The 18,178-nt window shown below is 44.1% G+C and overlaps 1 protein-coding gene across 1 annotated transcript; it reads left to right on the forward strand.

Annotated features, from left to right (window-relative positions):
- The first annotated feature begins 228 nt into the window (after positions 1–228).
- LOC144761630 (zinc finger BED domain-containing protein 6-like) lies at positions 229–5,817 on the forward strand. The gene is made up of 2 exons (XM_078646926.1): positions 229–3,293; positions 5,553–5,817. The coding sequence occupies exon 1, from the start codon at positions 457–459 to the stop codon at positions 3,286–3,288; it is 2,832 nt and encodes a 943-aa protein (XP_078503052.1). The 5' UTR covers positions 229–456; the 3' UTR covers positions 3,289–3,293; positions 5,553–5,817.
- Positions 5,818–18,178: the final 12,361 nt, after the last annotated feature.

The following is an 18,178-nucleotide window of genomic DNA, read 5'->3' on the forward strand; positions in this document are numbered from 1 at the left end:
AGTACACAATCCACGCAAGATGGAAGTGCTCAACAACCACCGCCAGCAGTAGATGTTCAACAACCAAAACCACCGCCCGCAATAGGAGTTGTTCACCCACAACCACAACCACTTCCCGCAACAGTTGTTGAACAACCACAACCACCGCCCGCAACAGTTGTTTTTGAAAAACCCCAGCCCGCAATAATACTTCCTCAAGAACAACAACCACCATCTCCGCACCAAATAGTAGTAGTTGTTCCTCCCGAAGTCGGGGCAGTTCAGGAAGTAGAGCCTCCTTCCGAGCAAGAAGAAGAGGAAGCCACTTCTGTAGGTGATCTATTTCCTTTGAATTCACCAAGGGAAAGGAGGGTTAGTGCATCGAGTTCTTCGCAAAGCATCCCTTCCGATGACCTTGATACGGATTGGCAGCCACAACTATCTGCGCATTCAAAGGAGAGACATCCCAAGAAGACCATGCTAGGAAAAAGGAAGTTTCCAGGCAGGCTTGAACTTATGGAGGTCGATGTAGGTGAGCAGGATACTGCTGGTGATAAAGACGGGTCTGACACTGTCATCATCACAAGCGTTATTCCTGGTGCAGAGGATGTAGAGACAAACATTTTCACCCTATCCAGAAATGCTGCAATGACTGATGAGCAGGTACCACGCATAACTCCTACACACTCAACACCCACAGTAACACCAGCTCCAATTTTTTCAACAGCGAAGGCCCGGCAGCATCCGACATCCAGCAGAAGCGCCACTTCAACAGAAGGAGGTAGTGGCAGTACTAGGACTGAGCTGTCCCATAGTGAAATTCCACAATCCTCCAGTCCATCCGGCATTGGCAGTGGGTCCTCCTCTTCCTATGGCAGGAGACAAAAGTTTACCTCCCCAGTGTGGGACTTCTTTACGGTTCACCCAGTTCAGGAGAACATTGCTGTATGCACCATTTGTCATGCCAATGTTAGTCGTGGTAAGCTTGGTACAAACTATGGGACTGGAGGCCAAACGACCCATTTGAAAAAAACACACGTGATCAGGTGGGAGAACCACCTTGCAAGCTTAAAAAATGTTAGCACTCGTGTTGGTGGGGATACAGTGGTACAAGGTCCACTCATGGTTGATCAGGAGGTAGAAGAAGAGGGAGACGATGACCTTCTATCTAGGAGTGGTACACAATCGACCCCTGTCGCCAGCACTGGAGTGGTAAAGACCACATCCTCCGCATCTGCAACTTCTCAGTGGCACCAGAGTCAGCTGGAAACACCAAGGAGTGCAAAGTCTGCGATGCAAGGTGGTCCGTCTAGCACAACTCAAAGACATGCAAAGCAGCTTACCATTCCTAGCATGTTAAGGCAGGAGGGAAAGTACGAGCGGAACCACCCAGTAGCACGTTTATACAATGCCAAACTTGCGAAAATGTTAGCACTGGACCTTCTCCCATTTTCATTTGTTGAGGCTGTTGGATTTCTGGAATTAGTGGCAACCCTCTGCCCAAAATGGAACGTTCCCAGTCGCTACTATTTTGCCCGAGTGGCTGTTCCAGCACTACACCACGATGTGCTGGAATTGATTGGGAAAGCCTTACAACAGAGTGTTGTCCATTGTATCCACCTGACAACAGACATGTGGAGCAGTTGCGATGCTACAGATTTCATGTGCATCACCGCACACTGGATCTCTTTTGCAGGTGTTAAAGACAAGTTAACTTCAGGCCTCCGTGACGTTGCTGGAATTTTTAATGATACGCGCAGACATGCAACTATAGCCATGTTTGGTATGGACAAAAGTCATACTGCTGAAAACATTTTGTCTGACTTTAATGACAAGGTCTTTGAATGGCTGAAACCAAGAGGCCTTAAGATTGGTTTTGTTTCCACCGACAATGGCAGTAATGTAGTGAAGGCAATGAGAGAAGGACATTATTTCAGGGTACCCTGTTTGGCACACTGCATAAACTTAGTCGTGCAAGACTTTCTGAAAAATGAAGCCAAAGTCAGCAACATAATGGCCATCTGCAGAAGAATATGCACGCACTTTAACCATTCTTTCAAAGGACGGAAGCTGCTACGGGTCATTCAGCAAGAGCATAGGTTGCCAGTCAAAGCACTGATACAGGAGGTCCCAACACGTTGGAACTCAACTTATTTCATGCTTGAGCGTCTCTTTGAGCAGTACATCCCACTGAATGCTTATGTCATGTCAAGAAGATTAGGGGATCCTACTGTTAATCTTAAAGCCCTGACCATTGAGATGTGGCAGTGGGACCTCATTAAATGCATCACAGAGATGCTACAACCCTTTGAGGTCTTCACACGTGCAGTTAGCAGGGAGGACTGTACTATGGGCCAAGCCATCCCATTGTTGTACATGCTTGAGCAACAGGTGAAGGAGGTCTGTGAAACATACGAAGGTGACGAACAAAAAGTTGATGCATATACCTTAGCCAAGGGCTTAGTCAACCGCTTGTGTGAAAATGTAAGGCTCAACAATATTGTGTCAGGTGAACATTACATAACTGCAACTATCTTGGATCCACGGTACAAATTATTTGTCAGCAGTAACGAAGTAATTCCATTTTCAGATGAGGATGTTGACAAGTACAAAACTTCCATAGCTGCGGAAGCTAATGAGTTAGAAACTGAACGGCTGTTACTTAAAGGCCTGCCACTGCCAGCCCAGGCCAGTCCAAGTACTCCTGACGCAAGTTCTTCACAGCGTGAGAGCAGTGCGTCTGCTTTCCAGCAGGCACCAACAGTACCAAAAGCAGCACCTACACGATCTGATTCAGCAGACCCAACCAAAAGCATAACTGCTTTTTTTCTACAGAAAGGGATGGGTAAGTCCGTTGCTGTTGCAAAGGGAAAAGAGGACCAGCAAAGCCGAGCACCAATGAACATTGAGCGGATGGTTCAGGCCTATCTGGATGACACAACAGAGGTGTTCATGGAGCAAAGCCCATTGGTCTATTGGTATGAAAGAAGGAGACAGTGGCCAGTGCTGAGCAGGCTGGCGATAAAGTATCTGGCTTGTCCTGTAGCCAGTGTCTCCTCTGAGCGGGTTTTCAGTGCTGCTGGTGCCATTGTCACATCGAAAAGGACTAGTCTCTCCCCCAAAAGCGTGGAGCGGCTGACAATGATAAAAATGAATCAACGCTTCATACCACCAGACTATCAAGTACGTGAATCACCGCCGGATGAAGAAAGCGAGTGTGAAGAAGACGTCCTCACTACTGGGTTACATGACCTACTTCTGTCTGAACGCACAGAGTTTGAGGACGAGCTCCTCTTCCCTGACAACTAGGACAGGTATGTTAAAGGAATGATGCAATGCATTGCATAGGATTGTTTAGCCGACTCTGAGCAAATGTGCATGGAATTAAAGTATACTAGTAGTAACTTCAGACTCACGTGATGGGCAATTTTCCCATGTTATTTAATAATATAAATTATTTATGCACTTGTGACCCTACTACTACAGGTGCAGTCAGTACTTAATTTATCGTTCGTAGTGCATGTTCATGTTGCACAACGTACATTATTTGGTGAAACAGTCCCCCCTCCACCCCCCCAACAAACACAAATGAACTTCAAATGTTTTCTTGTGAAAATAATATCTTTGTTTTATTTTTATATTTTAATAATGATAATAGAAAAATAAAATATATAACAAATGTAACCCCCTGACCCAGAGCTGTCCCTACCCTCCCCTAACCCCAACCAAATTTCAACCCAAATGTACACCCCAACTCCCACATCCCACCCACCAACAAAAGGATTAAAAAAGGGGCAAAAAACAGGGTCCATTTCAAAGCCGGCGGGCTTTCAGGTGTTTGTCCACCAGTATCTTGACACGCTCCTCTAGACCGTCCTCCTGCTTCTTCCGCTCCTCCTCCAACTTCGCTACCCGGCGGAGAATCTTTGCTTTGAAATCACGGCACCTACACTTGCATGCATGTTGTTGTTGTTGTTGTTGTGGGGGGGCCGCCGAAGATGTAACAATGCGGCGGCGGGCGGCTGCCTGACCACGGCGACGTAGTCCTGCAGGCTTGGGGCCCGGGGCATTGGAAGAGGCAGCAGCTGCTGCCGCCGCCTCCTCCTCCTCCTCCTCGGCCTGATCCACCAGCCGGCGGTAGGCCTCTACAATTGCCTGCAGTTTCCGCTGCCGGGCCCGGACTGCCAACTCCTTCCTGGTTGGTTTTTGGGAAGGAGTAACTATAAAGAAAGAAACAGAATTGTTAATCCAAACTCCCCGCAAATCAAGAACACAACATTGATTCAACACATAGTGGGCGGCACAGTAGCACTAGCAAGCAAGCTGAGTACCAGAAATTGTGTTGCGTCTATCTTGAACATTCTACAGCCTCTATTAATTTTTCGGACTTTTGGTCACGGCTTTATGCCTGCCCTATTAGCATGGGTGTACTTCAACGGTCACACACATTAGAACGAACACCTGTCTTTTACATATCTCCTTTTGTTCCGGGAAGGCGGGAACACTCTCAAAGTAACATTAATTAACAGGGGGCAGCTAGTAGCACATGTCTAGTAAAGACTATAATACTTTATACCGCGCAACAAACCTTATTTGGTTTGTGTTTCACCAGCAACGACCCATGCACCCAGTCGTCCCCTCCTTCCCTTGCCTTTGGGTTTGCCCAAAACACCGCTGCTGCTGAGACTATCCACTAACCACCGGTATTGGGTGTGTCTCCCAACCACGCTGGCAGCTGTGTTTTCCCCTTTACATGCTTTAACAACAACCCATGCATCCGACTGCTATCAGGCACTTGCATTACTGTAGTGGTAATGCTTAGCATGCTAATGACAAGTAAAGGTAACATCATATATTTTCCAGTAGAGTACAGTGAGAAAGTTTTCCCCTCCCACCAAGTAATGCAGATCACTATTGAATGTAACTTACCATCGCCCGCCGCTGTTGGCTCCCCCCCCACTGCTGCTGGTGTAGGTGCCTCTGTTCCTCCTGTCCCCGCCGGGAGCGCTGAAGCTGCGCCGCTGTCCCCGTCGGCACTGGTCGATGGTAAGGGTTCTGCACCTATAAAAATAAGTACGCCTTTTTAGATGGATGCACAGCCCCCTTTGTACTTGTTCACCAAGAATGGAGTTCTTCAAAACAGTTAAGTCCAACGTACGTAATCAGTATGAGTCCACATTGCATAGTACAGCAGAGTCACTACACATATTATTAGCATTCATTGTTATGGTATGGTACCCAAGCTCATCTCATCTGTCCTGCTACTCTAGTCCTTGGAAATTGGAAGTGAACTATGTAACCTTTGTACATCAATGTATCCAGTTTTGCGCATGTGTTAACTCGCAGCTTGTTGCGCAGTACGAGAAGACGCTCTGGGGCAACACATCATTGTTCAATGCATACACCTGAAGAGGTGGGAAAGTAAAAGGGCCCGTATTTAAGTTTTCTATGTGGATTGTGGGATAGAGTTTGCTTACAGGTTACAACTTCTTTTTAGCATGGCTGCATAAAACTGGCATAAATGTATTTAATACTGTCTAACGTGCACCACTTTTGTCATTATTTTTCGGCAGGTGAGAAGATTGCCTTCTACGAAGCGGACATTTCCATAGCTTACAAAAAAAGAGGAATATCTGACCAGTATACGTTGGTGAGAGGTCTCCGATAGTTGCCACATTTCCCTATTGTGCACTAGTAGCTGTACAAATGTTGATTACTTTATTATGCCTGTTTTAACTCTGGATTTTTTCTGGTGGGCCCTTCAACGTATTGGACGGAAGCACTTAAAAACATTGATGTTACTTACTTACTTCTAACAAAATAAAGCTTTTGAATGACCACTTTGACTCTGAAGTTTATTTTCAGTGTCTGTTGTCTTAGAGACTCAAACGAGTGAGTGAGCAAAAGGGGGTTTCTTAGGTAACGGTTTGTGTCCTAAAAGCATTCGGCATCTTGGTATTGGGGTTCAGGAGTGTGATTTGAACAATAGACCAATGACTCAGGCCATATAGGCTGACGTTCAGTGAATTGTGCGTTCCTCAGAGTTCTGTGACTGAGGTGTAAGTAAGGTCCAACCTGCCTATCAGTACCAACAACATCCAATTTTCGTGTGCATAGTTACATAGTTGTGTAATATGTATATAACTCCATAGGAGATAGAAGAATACCCACAAGACTAGTAGTGGTATACTAACGTTTACAAAAATACTAGACAAACATCATTCTGGATGCCTACTTGGTTGCTGTCAATTGACAAAGCACTGCAGACACATTACAGAGGAAAAAACAAGCACTGTTGTACTTACTGGGGACAGCAGCAGGATCATCAGTAGAGGAGCTCTGTGTAACTGGTGGTTCACCCGCCGACTCGGTCCCTGTATTCTGCTTGCCCCTGGGTTCTGTGGTTCATGTAAAAATTAAAATAATAAACAAAGATAAAAACATTGAGTGATGTGAAACATAGACATCATTGCAAATCACACTGCTACAGTGGAACAGAGCCGGAGGCAACAAATCCATGCCAGGGGCCGCAACGCAAATATGTATCCATCCTTAGAGTATTATTAAATTAAGGATATCTATTGGTGCGGTGGCCCCTGAAGTTTGGTGCCCCTGTGCAGTTGCACAGCTTGCACATGCCCCCTAGAGCCGGCCCTGGCTGAGGTAAGAAGAACAAAGTAACGTTAGCATTCTTTGCAAGAAAAGGATTCCATTCATGCAGAAGAGAAGGCCGTGAAAAAAATGCTACAATATGCAAACAACGTACAATTATCCATCCACCGCTATTTCACTGACGGACAAAGGAAGGACAAGACTCTATTAATAGCATTAACTAACTTCAGTTCTCAGCAATAAAGAAAATCTCACATCAATAAACAGCAACAGCTAGCGCCAAGTTGAAACAACACGCAAGAGCCAGTGAAGAAGAAGAACACTGTCATACAATGACAGTAGATATACCGGAATACATCGCAAATGTAACTAGGGGCAACAGTCATCGCGTTACTTATTCAGCCAATATTTACAAAGATACAATAACAATATTTATACAACTATATATATATATATGTATATATATATATATATATATATAATCTATATGTATATAAATATATATATATATATATATATATATATATATATATATATATATATATATATATATATATATATATATATATATATATATATATATATATATATATACACACTTTAATTTTTGGGGTAGCCACTCACCAAGACCCACAACCTCCACACCAAGCAGGTCCAACAGGTCCTGCTCCCGGTCCAAAATGTCGGCCCAGCGGTGGAACAGCTGATGGTGGGTACGCCGGATACCGGAGCAGCGGAAGACTGCACGGCGCACCTTCGCCCACCGCCGGAGACGCTCTTCAATGCGCTGGTATCCGGAGCCGGGCCTGCCGCCTGCTGCCAAAGTCAAGGGGAGGTGACGTTGGATAAAAAAGACCAGGGCGGCCACCTCCTCCTCCCCAAAAAGTTGGCGGGGCGTCACTCCTGCCGGGCGCATTCTGCCGCAAGGCAGCCTGGTTTTTTTAGGCACAGCCGCCTTGCCCTTTGAGCCGCCGATTCTGCTGGCACCCTTCACCATGGTTCTGGGTGGAGGGGAGAAGGAAAGTTGAAGACAAAAAGGTTAGGGGAAGAAAGAAGAAAGATAAAAGAAGGAAGTAATATAAAACAAGAGAAAAGTTGCAAAAAAAGTGGTAAAAGTAAAAATAAAATGAGAAATATAAACCTAGGCACAGACAGAAATAGGTAAGAAGTAAAGAAAGTGAGAAAAACTGAGGGAAAAGACCAGGATGGAAGAGATAGGAGTGAGATGCTGAAGTAGGCCCAAAACCATAGCCAGAGTGTGAAATCGAAGATGGCTCTGCCCGTCGCGACCGCCGCGGTAAGTTCGCGCGATATTTGACGCGATCACGCACTTTGGCAGTGCGAACGAGAAGATGAGTTCCCGAACATGTCTAACACAACGCGAACACGTTACTTGTGACCCGGAACCGGAAATAAGGGAACGCAAGCGGGCGGGACAAACCTCATTGAGTAACTTAGCGCGCTAGCTATTGCGAGCATGCAGGCAGCGCCCCGAACACGCGCACCGCGCTCCCGAAGACGAAAAACGGCGCGCGAACGGGTCTAGCAAGCTACTACGCATGTCCGCGGAGCTACACGTAGCTCGCGGAGTGCAAGTGCGTCTTCGCGTAGCTTCGCGGAGTGCGGCTACGCGAACTACGCCCAGGGTTACATAGGACTAGAAATCGGGTTCCTAACCGGGGCGCCAGAAAAACCTACTGAAACATTCATTTCGCCAGACAAAGGTGCGCCAGGGAGTTTAGAGTGCATAATAGAACTCTTTGTAGCACCAGTATCCAACAGAAAAGGCTCTGACACACCTGATGTAATCACCTCAACATAAGGTCCACTCTGATCTACTGGAACTGAAACAACTCCCTCTCTTTGTCTATGGCTGTCCTAGCAATCATTACCTTCCATATTCTCATCTTCTGCATAGTAGTCATCAGCATAGTACTGAGGCGTCCTACCAGACGCGTTATTCTGCTGATCAAAACTATTCATTGAATTCTGGGGTGGAAGTGAGCGCGCGTTCTGAGGGAAATTTCCACGTCCTCTACCTCTAGGCGCTTGTGGAGTACCTCGACCTCGTGCGCTAGAAACACCATTCATACGCTATAGCAGAGCAGGGCAACTACCTTTAAAATGGCCCTCCTCTTTACAATATGCACACTGATTAGGGCCTACGGGAAAGCGTTGTTGAGGATATTCGGTCCTTTGCATGTTTCTCTGAAACTGCTGAGGCTGCTGATAGTTACTCTGACCACCACGAGGCGCGTACGCCTGCTGTAAAAGAACCTTTGTTTTTAACTCTCTCGTTTTCTTGTCTGCCCTATCCTTTTCATCTTTGTCCCTATTTTCGTAGTACTGTGCAGTAGCCAATATCTGTGCTGAAGAGGAAACGGCCCACGAACTTTCTGAATCTTTTAACTTCTTACACAACTCGGGCAGCAAATTATGCACGAACTTGTCAACGAACAACCGTTGACCACCTTCTGTACTCATATCTTGACCACTGTGGTCGATAAACGTTTCTTCGAACCTGGTGAAGAAATCAGACACTGTTTCATCTTTCTTCTGCTTACACGCAGACAACTTGTCCCAATTCACTCGCATCGCAGGCATTAAAGTCTTCATGTAAGTAATGATCCTACCAGGGAGGTCTGCACTAAAGGTTCTGGTTTAGCACCACCAACTTGTCTGCCATCAGCAGCAGCAATATTAACCCATGTATCACCTAACTCCTGATCATGATCAGCATGACGAATCTTTCCCCATAAAGGCTGTGGAACAACATTTCCAAACAAAATGTCTATATCCGCTAAATTCATAATGCAAGAGCCTGCAGTCTGTGACAATTCCTTGTAATACCCTGCAGGACGGGGGTCAGGCAAAGTCTGCTTAAGGGCCACAACTTCAGCTCGCTTCCAAGGAACATGTACCCAAACATGCTGAAAGTGTGCTGGAACAGCTGGGGGAACATTATTCACACCAGCCGCTACTGCTTCCTTCCATACTGGGGGAACCTCTCTCATGGGGTATTGTCTCGCTTTCCTTTTAACGGAGGAATCATGCTCAAATAATGACCGGGAAACACCCTCACTCCTAAACGACAATAATGTCGCAACTGCTTTTTTAACATCTGAACCCACAATTGTGCCTTTTGCAAACTCGAACCGTAGATGACATAACTCAGGCGGATTGGGCTCCAAATCATTTTCCTCTAAATCCTCACAAAGAAAAGTACACATTTTCTCGAAAACGTATCTCTGTTTCGGCTCTTCCCATTGATGGAAGACATCCATATTAGAATCTAGCTCATGTCGTAGGGTCTGTAACCCATCTGTGTGCCAAATAATTCAATGTTTCCCGCTCTCTAGAGTTGGGCAGTTGACTACGCAACTGTTTGCTCGTTGAAACAGGGGTCAGGCTTGCTGCCCCAAAAAGAGCATACAGAAGACTAGTAACAGTGTTAGTCATTCTCTGCCGAACAGAAGGAGAAGTTGACGAAAGAACAGGAGTAAAAGCAGAGTGAGGTAGATGCAGATACAGATGCAGACGCAGTAACAGTAGGAATATCAGAAGAGGTAGTCTATGCAGCCGGCAAAGTCGTAGGAAGTACAGGGGGAGCAGGTAGCAAAGTCAGCGCCCCTTGAGGAGGCTGCGCCGTAGCAGTAGGAGCCAACTGAAGAGGAGCTGGCGGTTGTGGAAGAACCTGGGGCACAACAACCGGAGGTTGCACAACTAAAGGTTGCGGAGGTGCAGTAGCACTCTGCGCATAGGGGGGTGGCGAACTCAATAAATGCGACATTAGGGGATCTTTTTCAAGTTCTTTTGCTGCATCTTGCTGAAGAGGCGGCAAGACTGGATAGCATTTATCGATCGCCATATTACGTTGCCTGTGCAACTGTTCACTCGCTTGTTCTTCCTCATCATCTTTATATTGCATAGCAGCTTGCATTATCGAAATACCCTTTTCTCTTTTATTCTTTTTAGCTAATTTAATTTCTTTCTGTTTGGCTTCCTTTCGCCATAGGCGGAAAGAGTCAAACATCGCCGGCCGGGCTTTCTTCTTAAAAAGTTTAACTTCTAGATTATCTAATATCTCTGTGTCAAAACTACCATATTGGGGCCATTTTAAAACACCATCTTTTCTGGTGTATCGGATCCATACTTCATTATATGCGATGGGGCCTACGCCATGTTTCACATATAGTTCATAGGTTGGAGTTCCAATCGGAGGAACCGGACACGAGTCCTCCAATCGGGAATCCCTATTACAACCAAGACAAAACAAGTTTCCAAGGCTGCTAAGACCAGGCATCTTCGCTCACTAGTCTAGCTTCAAACTTCAAAGGATTATCGATTACGATAGTCTCGTGAATACACGAGTCCCTAGGCTTTGGTACTTGCAAGTTCCAAATCAAAGATCCCAAGGGGATACCCAAACTAAGAACCAAACTAAGGACTGGGAGACGCTCCACTTATACTTAACTGAGGTATCGATGACGTCACCAGAAGACTCGTCTATCGTTTTGCTCTACAAATCATCAAGGGTCCAAAACAGGGCGATAGTCAGGGCAGCAGTCCTTCGTAGCCGTCGGGAAGCAGGGAACCTCGCAGCAAAGACTTTCGGACCACGTCGACATGCAGGGGTCGATGAAGTGGCGGCCTTCCTCCAGAATTTTCACACGAAGCTCCTCACGAACCTCTGGCTTGGACCGGTACCGCTGATATCGCCCCACGTTAGGCGCCAGTTTTACATGCAGGCAAGCGATTATTACCTGTTTGAGTGGGGCAAATATAAAACTTATTTATCACTTTGTTAAGTTCATCATTATTGCTGAGAAGAAACTCAAGGACGAAGAACAAAGTAAATAACCATTTTTTGTGATATAAAATACTTAAAGAAACTTATTTTAAGAATTGTTTGAATCAAAATGTATGCCAGTTGAAGGGTCTATTAGTATAATTTACTATATTTATGCACACTGCACTTTATTATAGCTTGCAAATGGAAAACAGCAAAAAAATGTATTTATACTTGTATTTCCTATTGCTAACACCTGTCACTTTAGTTAAATGCTGCTATAATAGTGATTGCTGCTAATATATTGTACTTTAGTTAATACCTGTATTTTAATCACTGTGTAAACGTTTTAATATTACTATGGAATTGACTGTATTAATGCATTTTTAGATGATCATTTTAAGATGATAATAACTTTGTGCTTAGTATATGTTTGTTTATGTTGGTTGCTTTTATCTATCTTTGTTTGTAATGATTTTAATTAGTCTTCATAAGAGACAAGTTTTTGCAACCTTGTGGATACATTTCATGTAATGTAGTAATTATTATTACTATTATTACATGTCTGCAGACAAGTACAGATTGGAAGCGGCTGCTAAGGCATGTTTCTTTCTTACCTATAAGTATTATTCAATTGAACTTTGTCGGTATAACTTTTCATCCTTTTCTACAGGGTGACTTTGCGGTAGAAATTTCAAAGTCACATGTTTCATAATTTCACATCTATTTTAATTTGATGCCACGTTTGTAAAGTTGTAGAACTTGCAATGTTTTAAAAAGCGATAAAAAACACAGGCTGGGAAGATTACCCCTCCACTCATGGATGGGAACTATTGTAGTGTGGGACTTCTGGCTGTGCTCACATTTTTATGTCTATGCATACTTTGTTTATTTATTGTACAATATACCTTGATTTTTTTGTAATTGTTATCATACACAGAAGAAAAATATAGGGCCTCATTATGATGTTGGGTGGAAAGCCATCTGACAGCTCATCAGCGGCTTTCCCCCCTACTTCAGAGGTTTCCGTCCTACCTCTGCATCACAATACTGGCAGACGGAGGGAACCTCTGCAGGGGAATACTGCTCTGCTTCTGATGGGCTCATGGAGCCTCTAGGGATGGAGGGCAGATGTTGATCCCCAGAATGGAGGCAGTGCCTGCTCAGGCACAGTGGTGGGGATTACAATGCATGTTTCCCACAGCCTTTCTATGGAGGTCTGACTGCCAAAGAAAGGCGGTCAGAAACGGGCTTTGGGGACCCATAGCAGGGCCCCGTCGCCCGTGGCCTCCACTATGTGGCCCCCTAAACATCTATGCATCGTGGGGAAGGCACCGCATCTTTCCTGCCACATGGTGCATGGATGTTTGAAAACATAAATCTTTCTTTTGCAACTTGTGCTGCCCATAGTACAGTCCCATCCTCATTCAGTGGGTGGAACCGCCAACTAATAGTCGGGCGCACCCCATCCCGCTACGGTGGTGGTCGGATGCTCGTCCAACCAACACCATAATAGGTAGGCCTGGGTGGTAAATTCCATTCCGCTCGCGGAATTTGGGTAATTTTGCGTTCTGCGCAGGACGCAAAATTGCCCAAAATTCTGCGGTCCGCAACTTCGTGAATTTTTTTGCTTGTTCGCGTTCTCAAATGAGTGTTTGCGAGATATTTCCCCTCGAGCACGCAGACAGCAATTGCGAACAGTAAAAAAGCATCGGGAACAAGCAATTTCACGTGTTTGCGGAATTTCTGCGTGTTCATGGAGATTTTTGACCGTTTCGTGGAGATTTGCGTAACGCGATTACGCAAATTACGCCCACCCCTAATAATAGGCCCAATGTAAGTGAATTCATTCTGGTACATCAAAAAATTAAGATTACGAATAGAAAGCAACTTCTAGGCCAGCACTTTCATTTTGTGTAGCTTCTGTTAATAGTGAGAGCCACTGTATGTAAACAGTTAGACTATAGTAGCTTTCCAAAAAGGTGGAGTAATAAAAGTAGTGTCTATTGCACATATTTCTTTGACAAATATAAAAATGAAGAACTAAACGAAATACTCAATCTGTGTTTTAGTATGTGTCTGAATAGTACATCAATGGCGAAAACCCTATTTGCAGATACTCCCTGACTTTGGTCCATAACATTTTTCACTTACCATGCTTCAATCGTTTTATACCATTTTATGGATGGAGGGTGTACCCCCTACCAATACCATCTCCTGTGCAACACTTCTATTGCCTCTTTTTTCTATTGTTATTGTTCTTATGGACTAAGGTTTGTTTTGCTTCTATAGGGGATAGTTGGTGGGGTCTATAGTTTTGTGTGGGGGTAGGATGTGACGTTGGATGGTTCTTGGTGTTTGTTTTGTTTGGTTAAGTGTTGTTGGCATGTTTAGAATGTGTTGGGGTAACATTATTAGCGTGTGTTTTTTTAGTTGCAGCTAAAGAGGGGTGAGTTTGATTAAAATGGTTTGTTTTTTCAAAGCATACTTCGTGTGTTTTACTTTGCTGGGGGGTTGCATTTTTTATTGTGTGGCCAATATGTGTTTGGAAATGTGTTTTGTTAGGTTTAGTGATTTGGATTCACTTAAATTAAATTGATTATCTCATTCATAATGACCTCTTCCTTTATATTTTGTATTAGTGAATTGGTTAAAGGCCCTGTCTGTTAAGCTATTGTATTCAAGGCTAATCAGAGAAGGTATACCAAGAGAGACAGCTCCAAATGTGGCCCATCACGAAAGATGTTCCCGCGTCCACTGCAACTCACTGAAAGAACTCTTTTCCCAGGCCATCCCCAATGCGTGTCTCCACCACCCTTGCAAATAGTGTCAGAAAGGACACATGTTCATGTCCTGAATTGCAATGCCTCCACTTTGTGACTTCTTACTTGATCAATTTGATAATTCCTTTCAATAATTATAGCTGTGTGCTGCACTCTCCTCTGAAGTAATCACTAAGTAGTAGTAAGTACCCATAAACAAGATGCCATAGTACACCACAGTCCCACAAACCCAAATCTCTCGTCAGCTGAACATGGCCGCAGTAGAATCTGTCAGTACCTCTGAGCAGCCATTGCAGCATAATTTATTATCTCATTCTCAGCTTAAAGTACATCTGCTATGATGTGGAGTGGTTCAGGGAGGAAATTGTTGAAGAGTCTAATGGAGCAATACAGAATGTAGGCAGTGCCAGTGACCCAGGATATCCGATCTTCCATTGGAGGAAAACTAAACTTGACAACGTGTGTTGCTAGGGTATGGCCTTTTTGGCTGTAATCCCCCCCACCCCCGAGTTCCAAATAGGGCAGATGTCACAGGAAGCTAGGTTTGGTGTTTCATTCAGGTGAACCAGGAATAGGATTCTCCAATAACATGAAAATAAGAAACCAAAACAAAGCGCAGCATCATCACAGTGCTCCTGATTAACATGGAGGCCATAACTGAAATTTAACATCCTGTATTTTTCAAGTACAAAAGTAGTTCAAATATTTAATATCTTATCTATATAATATATAACAAAGGGTGGTAATATGATCAATTATTGGTTCATTCTATGTTACAAGATTCTATGCGAGGCTTAAGTTATAAAACAAAAAGAGCATACCACCTAAACTTAGTCTATTACTGACAAATTTCTGTTTTAAGAGCCCATTGGCAGGGGGGATGGTGTAGATGCCATCCTCCTGGAGAGGTCTTATTTTGCTTACACTGCATCCACCACTCCAAAGTGAGATCTGTTGATGGGTGGAATAGATTACAGAACTGGAGGGACATGGTAGGGAGAGTTAGAGAAATACTGAGAAAGAAAGAAACATGGCATTCAACCTCTTCCATCAATATTGCATATCTGTAATAGACATGACTCCCAAATTATTTGCCTATGGCCCGATTAGAGTTTGGCCGGTGTGTTACTCCATCTCAAATGTGACAAACATCCACTTCACCTTTTTAGAGGTGCTTTGTATGCCATGGCACTTGTAATACGGCAGGCTAGATATTTGTCACATTTGTGATGAAATGACCATCCGCCAACACTAAATCAGACCCTTAAAAAAGCATGATTGAAATAAAGGACATGATTCAAAAGTATTTATTATAAGGACAAGTGTTCTTCTTAAAGAATTATGTAACAACATTTCAGCTTTATTCTTCTTGAGAGCAGGGCTGTTTTTCAGAGCAGAAACCCATGGAGCTTTCTTTTTAGAAGACGTGTTAAATGAGAGCCTGATTTCCTAGTGTAAATTTGTAGCACATAATTAACTTGGAACGGTGATTTATTTTTTCACCAGTGGGGGGTGCTGCTATGGCGACACTCTACTGGAACCACAACCATGCTTTTCAGTAAAACCTTGAGTTCTTCTTTTCCCTAGTTGCTACAGTCTTTCATCTGAAGGTTCAGACACTTTCTTGATGATCAGCTCTTATAAAGATAGACATCCAGTAGGTAGAAAAGGAGTTGGAACTAGGAGAGGTGTCCATTGATTGGTCACGTACCATTCAGACATCATTATTAAATATGGACAGCTCATTCTAGAAACAGAGCAATATTCTGAGTGCTACAATGAAGTTACAATGTCAACACAGGAACAATTTGAGGGCGGGAACTCGTGCATTAGGTTGGTATAGGCACCAGCATAAGGAATGAGTCGGGCAGCAGAAGTACGGGCCCCAATGTGTCCATGCTGTGCAGGGCATCCGCTTTTGGTGACATCAATAACCTCATAACTGCGTCGAACGTTCAGCACCCAGTGCTGAACGTTCGAATAACGAGCGCTGGCCCGTCGGCCAACGGTCGTGCGCAGCACTGGGGAGGTAGTGCTCGTGACGACCGTTGGCCGACGGCAGCGCTTAAGGGGTTAAAGAAGAATATCCTGCACTCAGTCTTGCGCTATTTATTTGGAAAATAAGAATACCAATTCCAAATAATTATGCTAAATAGCTGTCATCCTCTGCACACTTTATCACCAAAAAGTGCATGCATACATTTTAATTCCCTTTTTGCACTTGGACACATCACCCTTCCGTTGCTCTACATCTCACTACACATAACAATACACATCACTGTCACTCCTTACCTAATGAAAACAACACAGCAAACATGGCTTGAGCATGGGGTATGCAAAATTTATGCAATTTGCGTTCATATTTGTTTTTGTGGTAAATTCTCACAGCAAATTGCACATTGACACTATTTCTTTACTGTGAATAATGCGTAATTCAGAAGGTCTTTAGTTGAGTGGGTTTTTGAGATGCCTGACGTGGATGTACGCAGAGTGGATGAGGCCGAGCCGTGTCAGAGGTTAGGCACCTCCCCTCGTCCCTGCAATTCTGTTGCTGCAGGTACCTGCACCCGCACCAGTGCCTGCCGAAATCTTTGCGGCTGGTGCAGGCCCCTCATTGGGAGCAAAGAGGGCGCAAGGAGTGAAAGAAGCACAGGGGCAGGAGAAAGGGGGACAAGTGTGAGAGAAGACGAGAGTCTTGCACAAAACACCCAATGCTTCAACTTCTAGGCTGCGGCACCCAAATCTAGATAGAGATTGCAAAAGGGAGTGTATTGACTTCATCCTCAGAATTGCTGTGCTCTGCACTCTCATATCAGCACGGTTCTCCCTCAAAAAGACCTTACTGGCAGCAACTGACGAGGCTGGACTTAGAGCAAGTAAGCTCTTCAAGTACCCAGCTACCACACCATTTATTTATTTATTTACACCATTGACCAAGTACCAAGCACCTCCTCAACTAGATCAGGAAAAATAGGAGGTGCAGTAAAAAAAGTAAGGAAAACCCAAGAGGGAAAAAGGGAGCAAACGAGGCCTGTCAGAAAAAATTAACGGGTCGCAGGGTACAGTGTTGGAGATTGACTCAGACATAGTCAGAGTCGGGAAAAGAGAGCCAACCTCAATTACTATGCATTGCCCAAGTACCAAAGCCATTAAAGTCAAAGGGGTAACCCTGTGTCTCTCAGAACCTGGGTATTAGTGAAAAAGTATACAATTGGTTCTGTCAGAAAACCAATTGCTTAGTGCATACCAGACATCAATCTTTCAATAGTCTAATACATTATTTTATAGACTTCTTAATCGAACACACAATAAAATAAATGTTGCTCTTTAGTTCAAATTTATGAATGGCTGTCACACCTTTTATAAATACACATGTGGCATGAAAATAAGGTGATTGGAGTGAACAAGGTGATGTTGAGTGACAATGTGGTGATATGCATGTGATACATACAACATTGAAATATGTACAAAATATACAGAGTATGAATCAGTTAGAGTCTGACCTTTCTGATTGTTTAACATATTTTCAAAAAACCCTTTATAATTCATATGTTTCTTGGGGCTGTGAAAACTGATGGACATGAGATGAAATATACGTCTTTGTTTCAACCCTAAAGAGTGCGCAAATGGAGAAGCGTAACAGCAGGTCTTCCTCAGGAATAAAAACAGCGGTGGACAGCCTGTAAGGGGCAAGGGATTCATGTGTGAATTAAGTGTGTTCCATAGAAAGAGAATTAGTCATGTGGAGCCGCTGCACAAGCACAAAACTCAACAAATTCCAATGGTGGCAATCACTCCCACACATCTAGTCTGTTTTTGTAGTTGTTGGTATGAGTCCACAAGGCTGTGACTTCAAGTACAAATAGGTCAATGTTTAATACAACCTAGTTCTGTCTGGATAAAATGCAGGCTTAAACTGCAGTGTAAAGGGGTAGTCCGCTTACCATACAACAGGTATCCAGAGTGGAAGCCTGTGATGGTTGTTTCTGAAGGTAAAGATAGTCCCCACAAAATG

Source organism: Lissotriton helveticus, chromosome 6 (assembly GCF_964261635.1).
Source record: "Lissotriton helveticus chromosome 6, aLisHel1.1, whole genome shotgun sequence".
NCBI lineage: Eukaryota > Metazoa > Chordata > Amphibia > Caudata > Salamandridae > Lissotriton > Lissotriton helveticus.

What these genes read in the sequence shown, in the direction of transcription:
- LOC144761630 (XM_078646926.1), top strand. Translation starts at nt 457, where the DNA reads ATGCTAGGAAAAAGGAAGTTTCCAGGCAGGCTTGAACTTATGGAGGTC.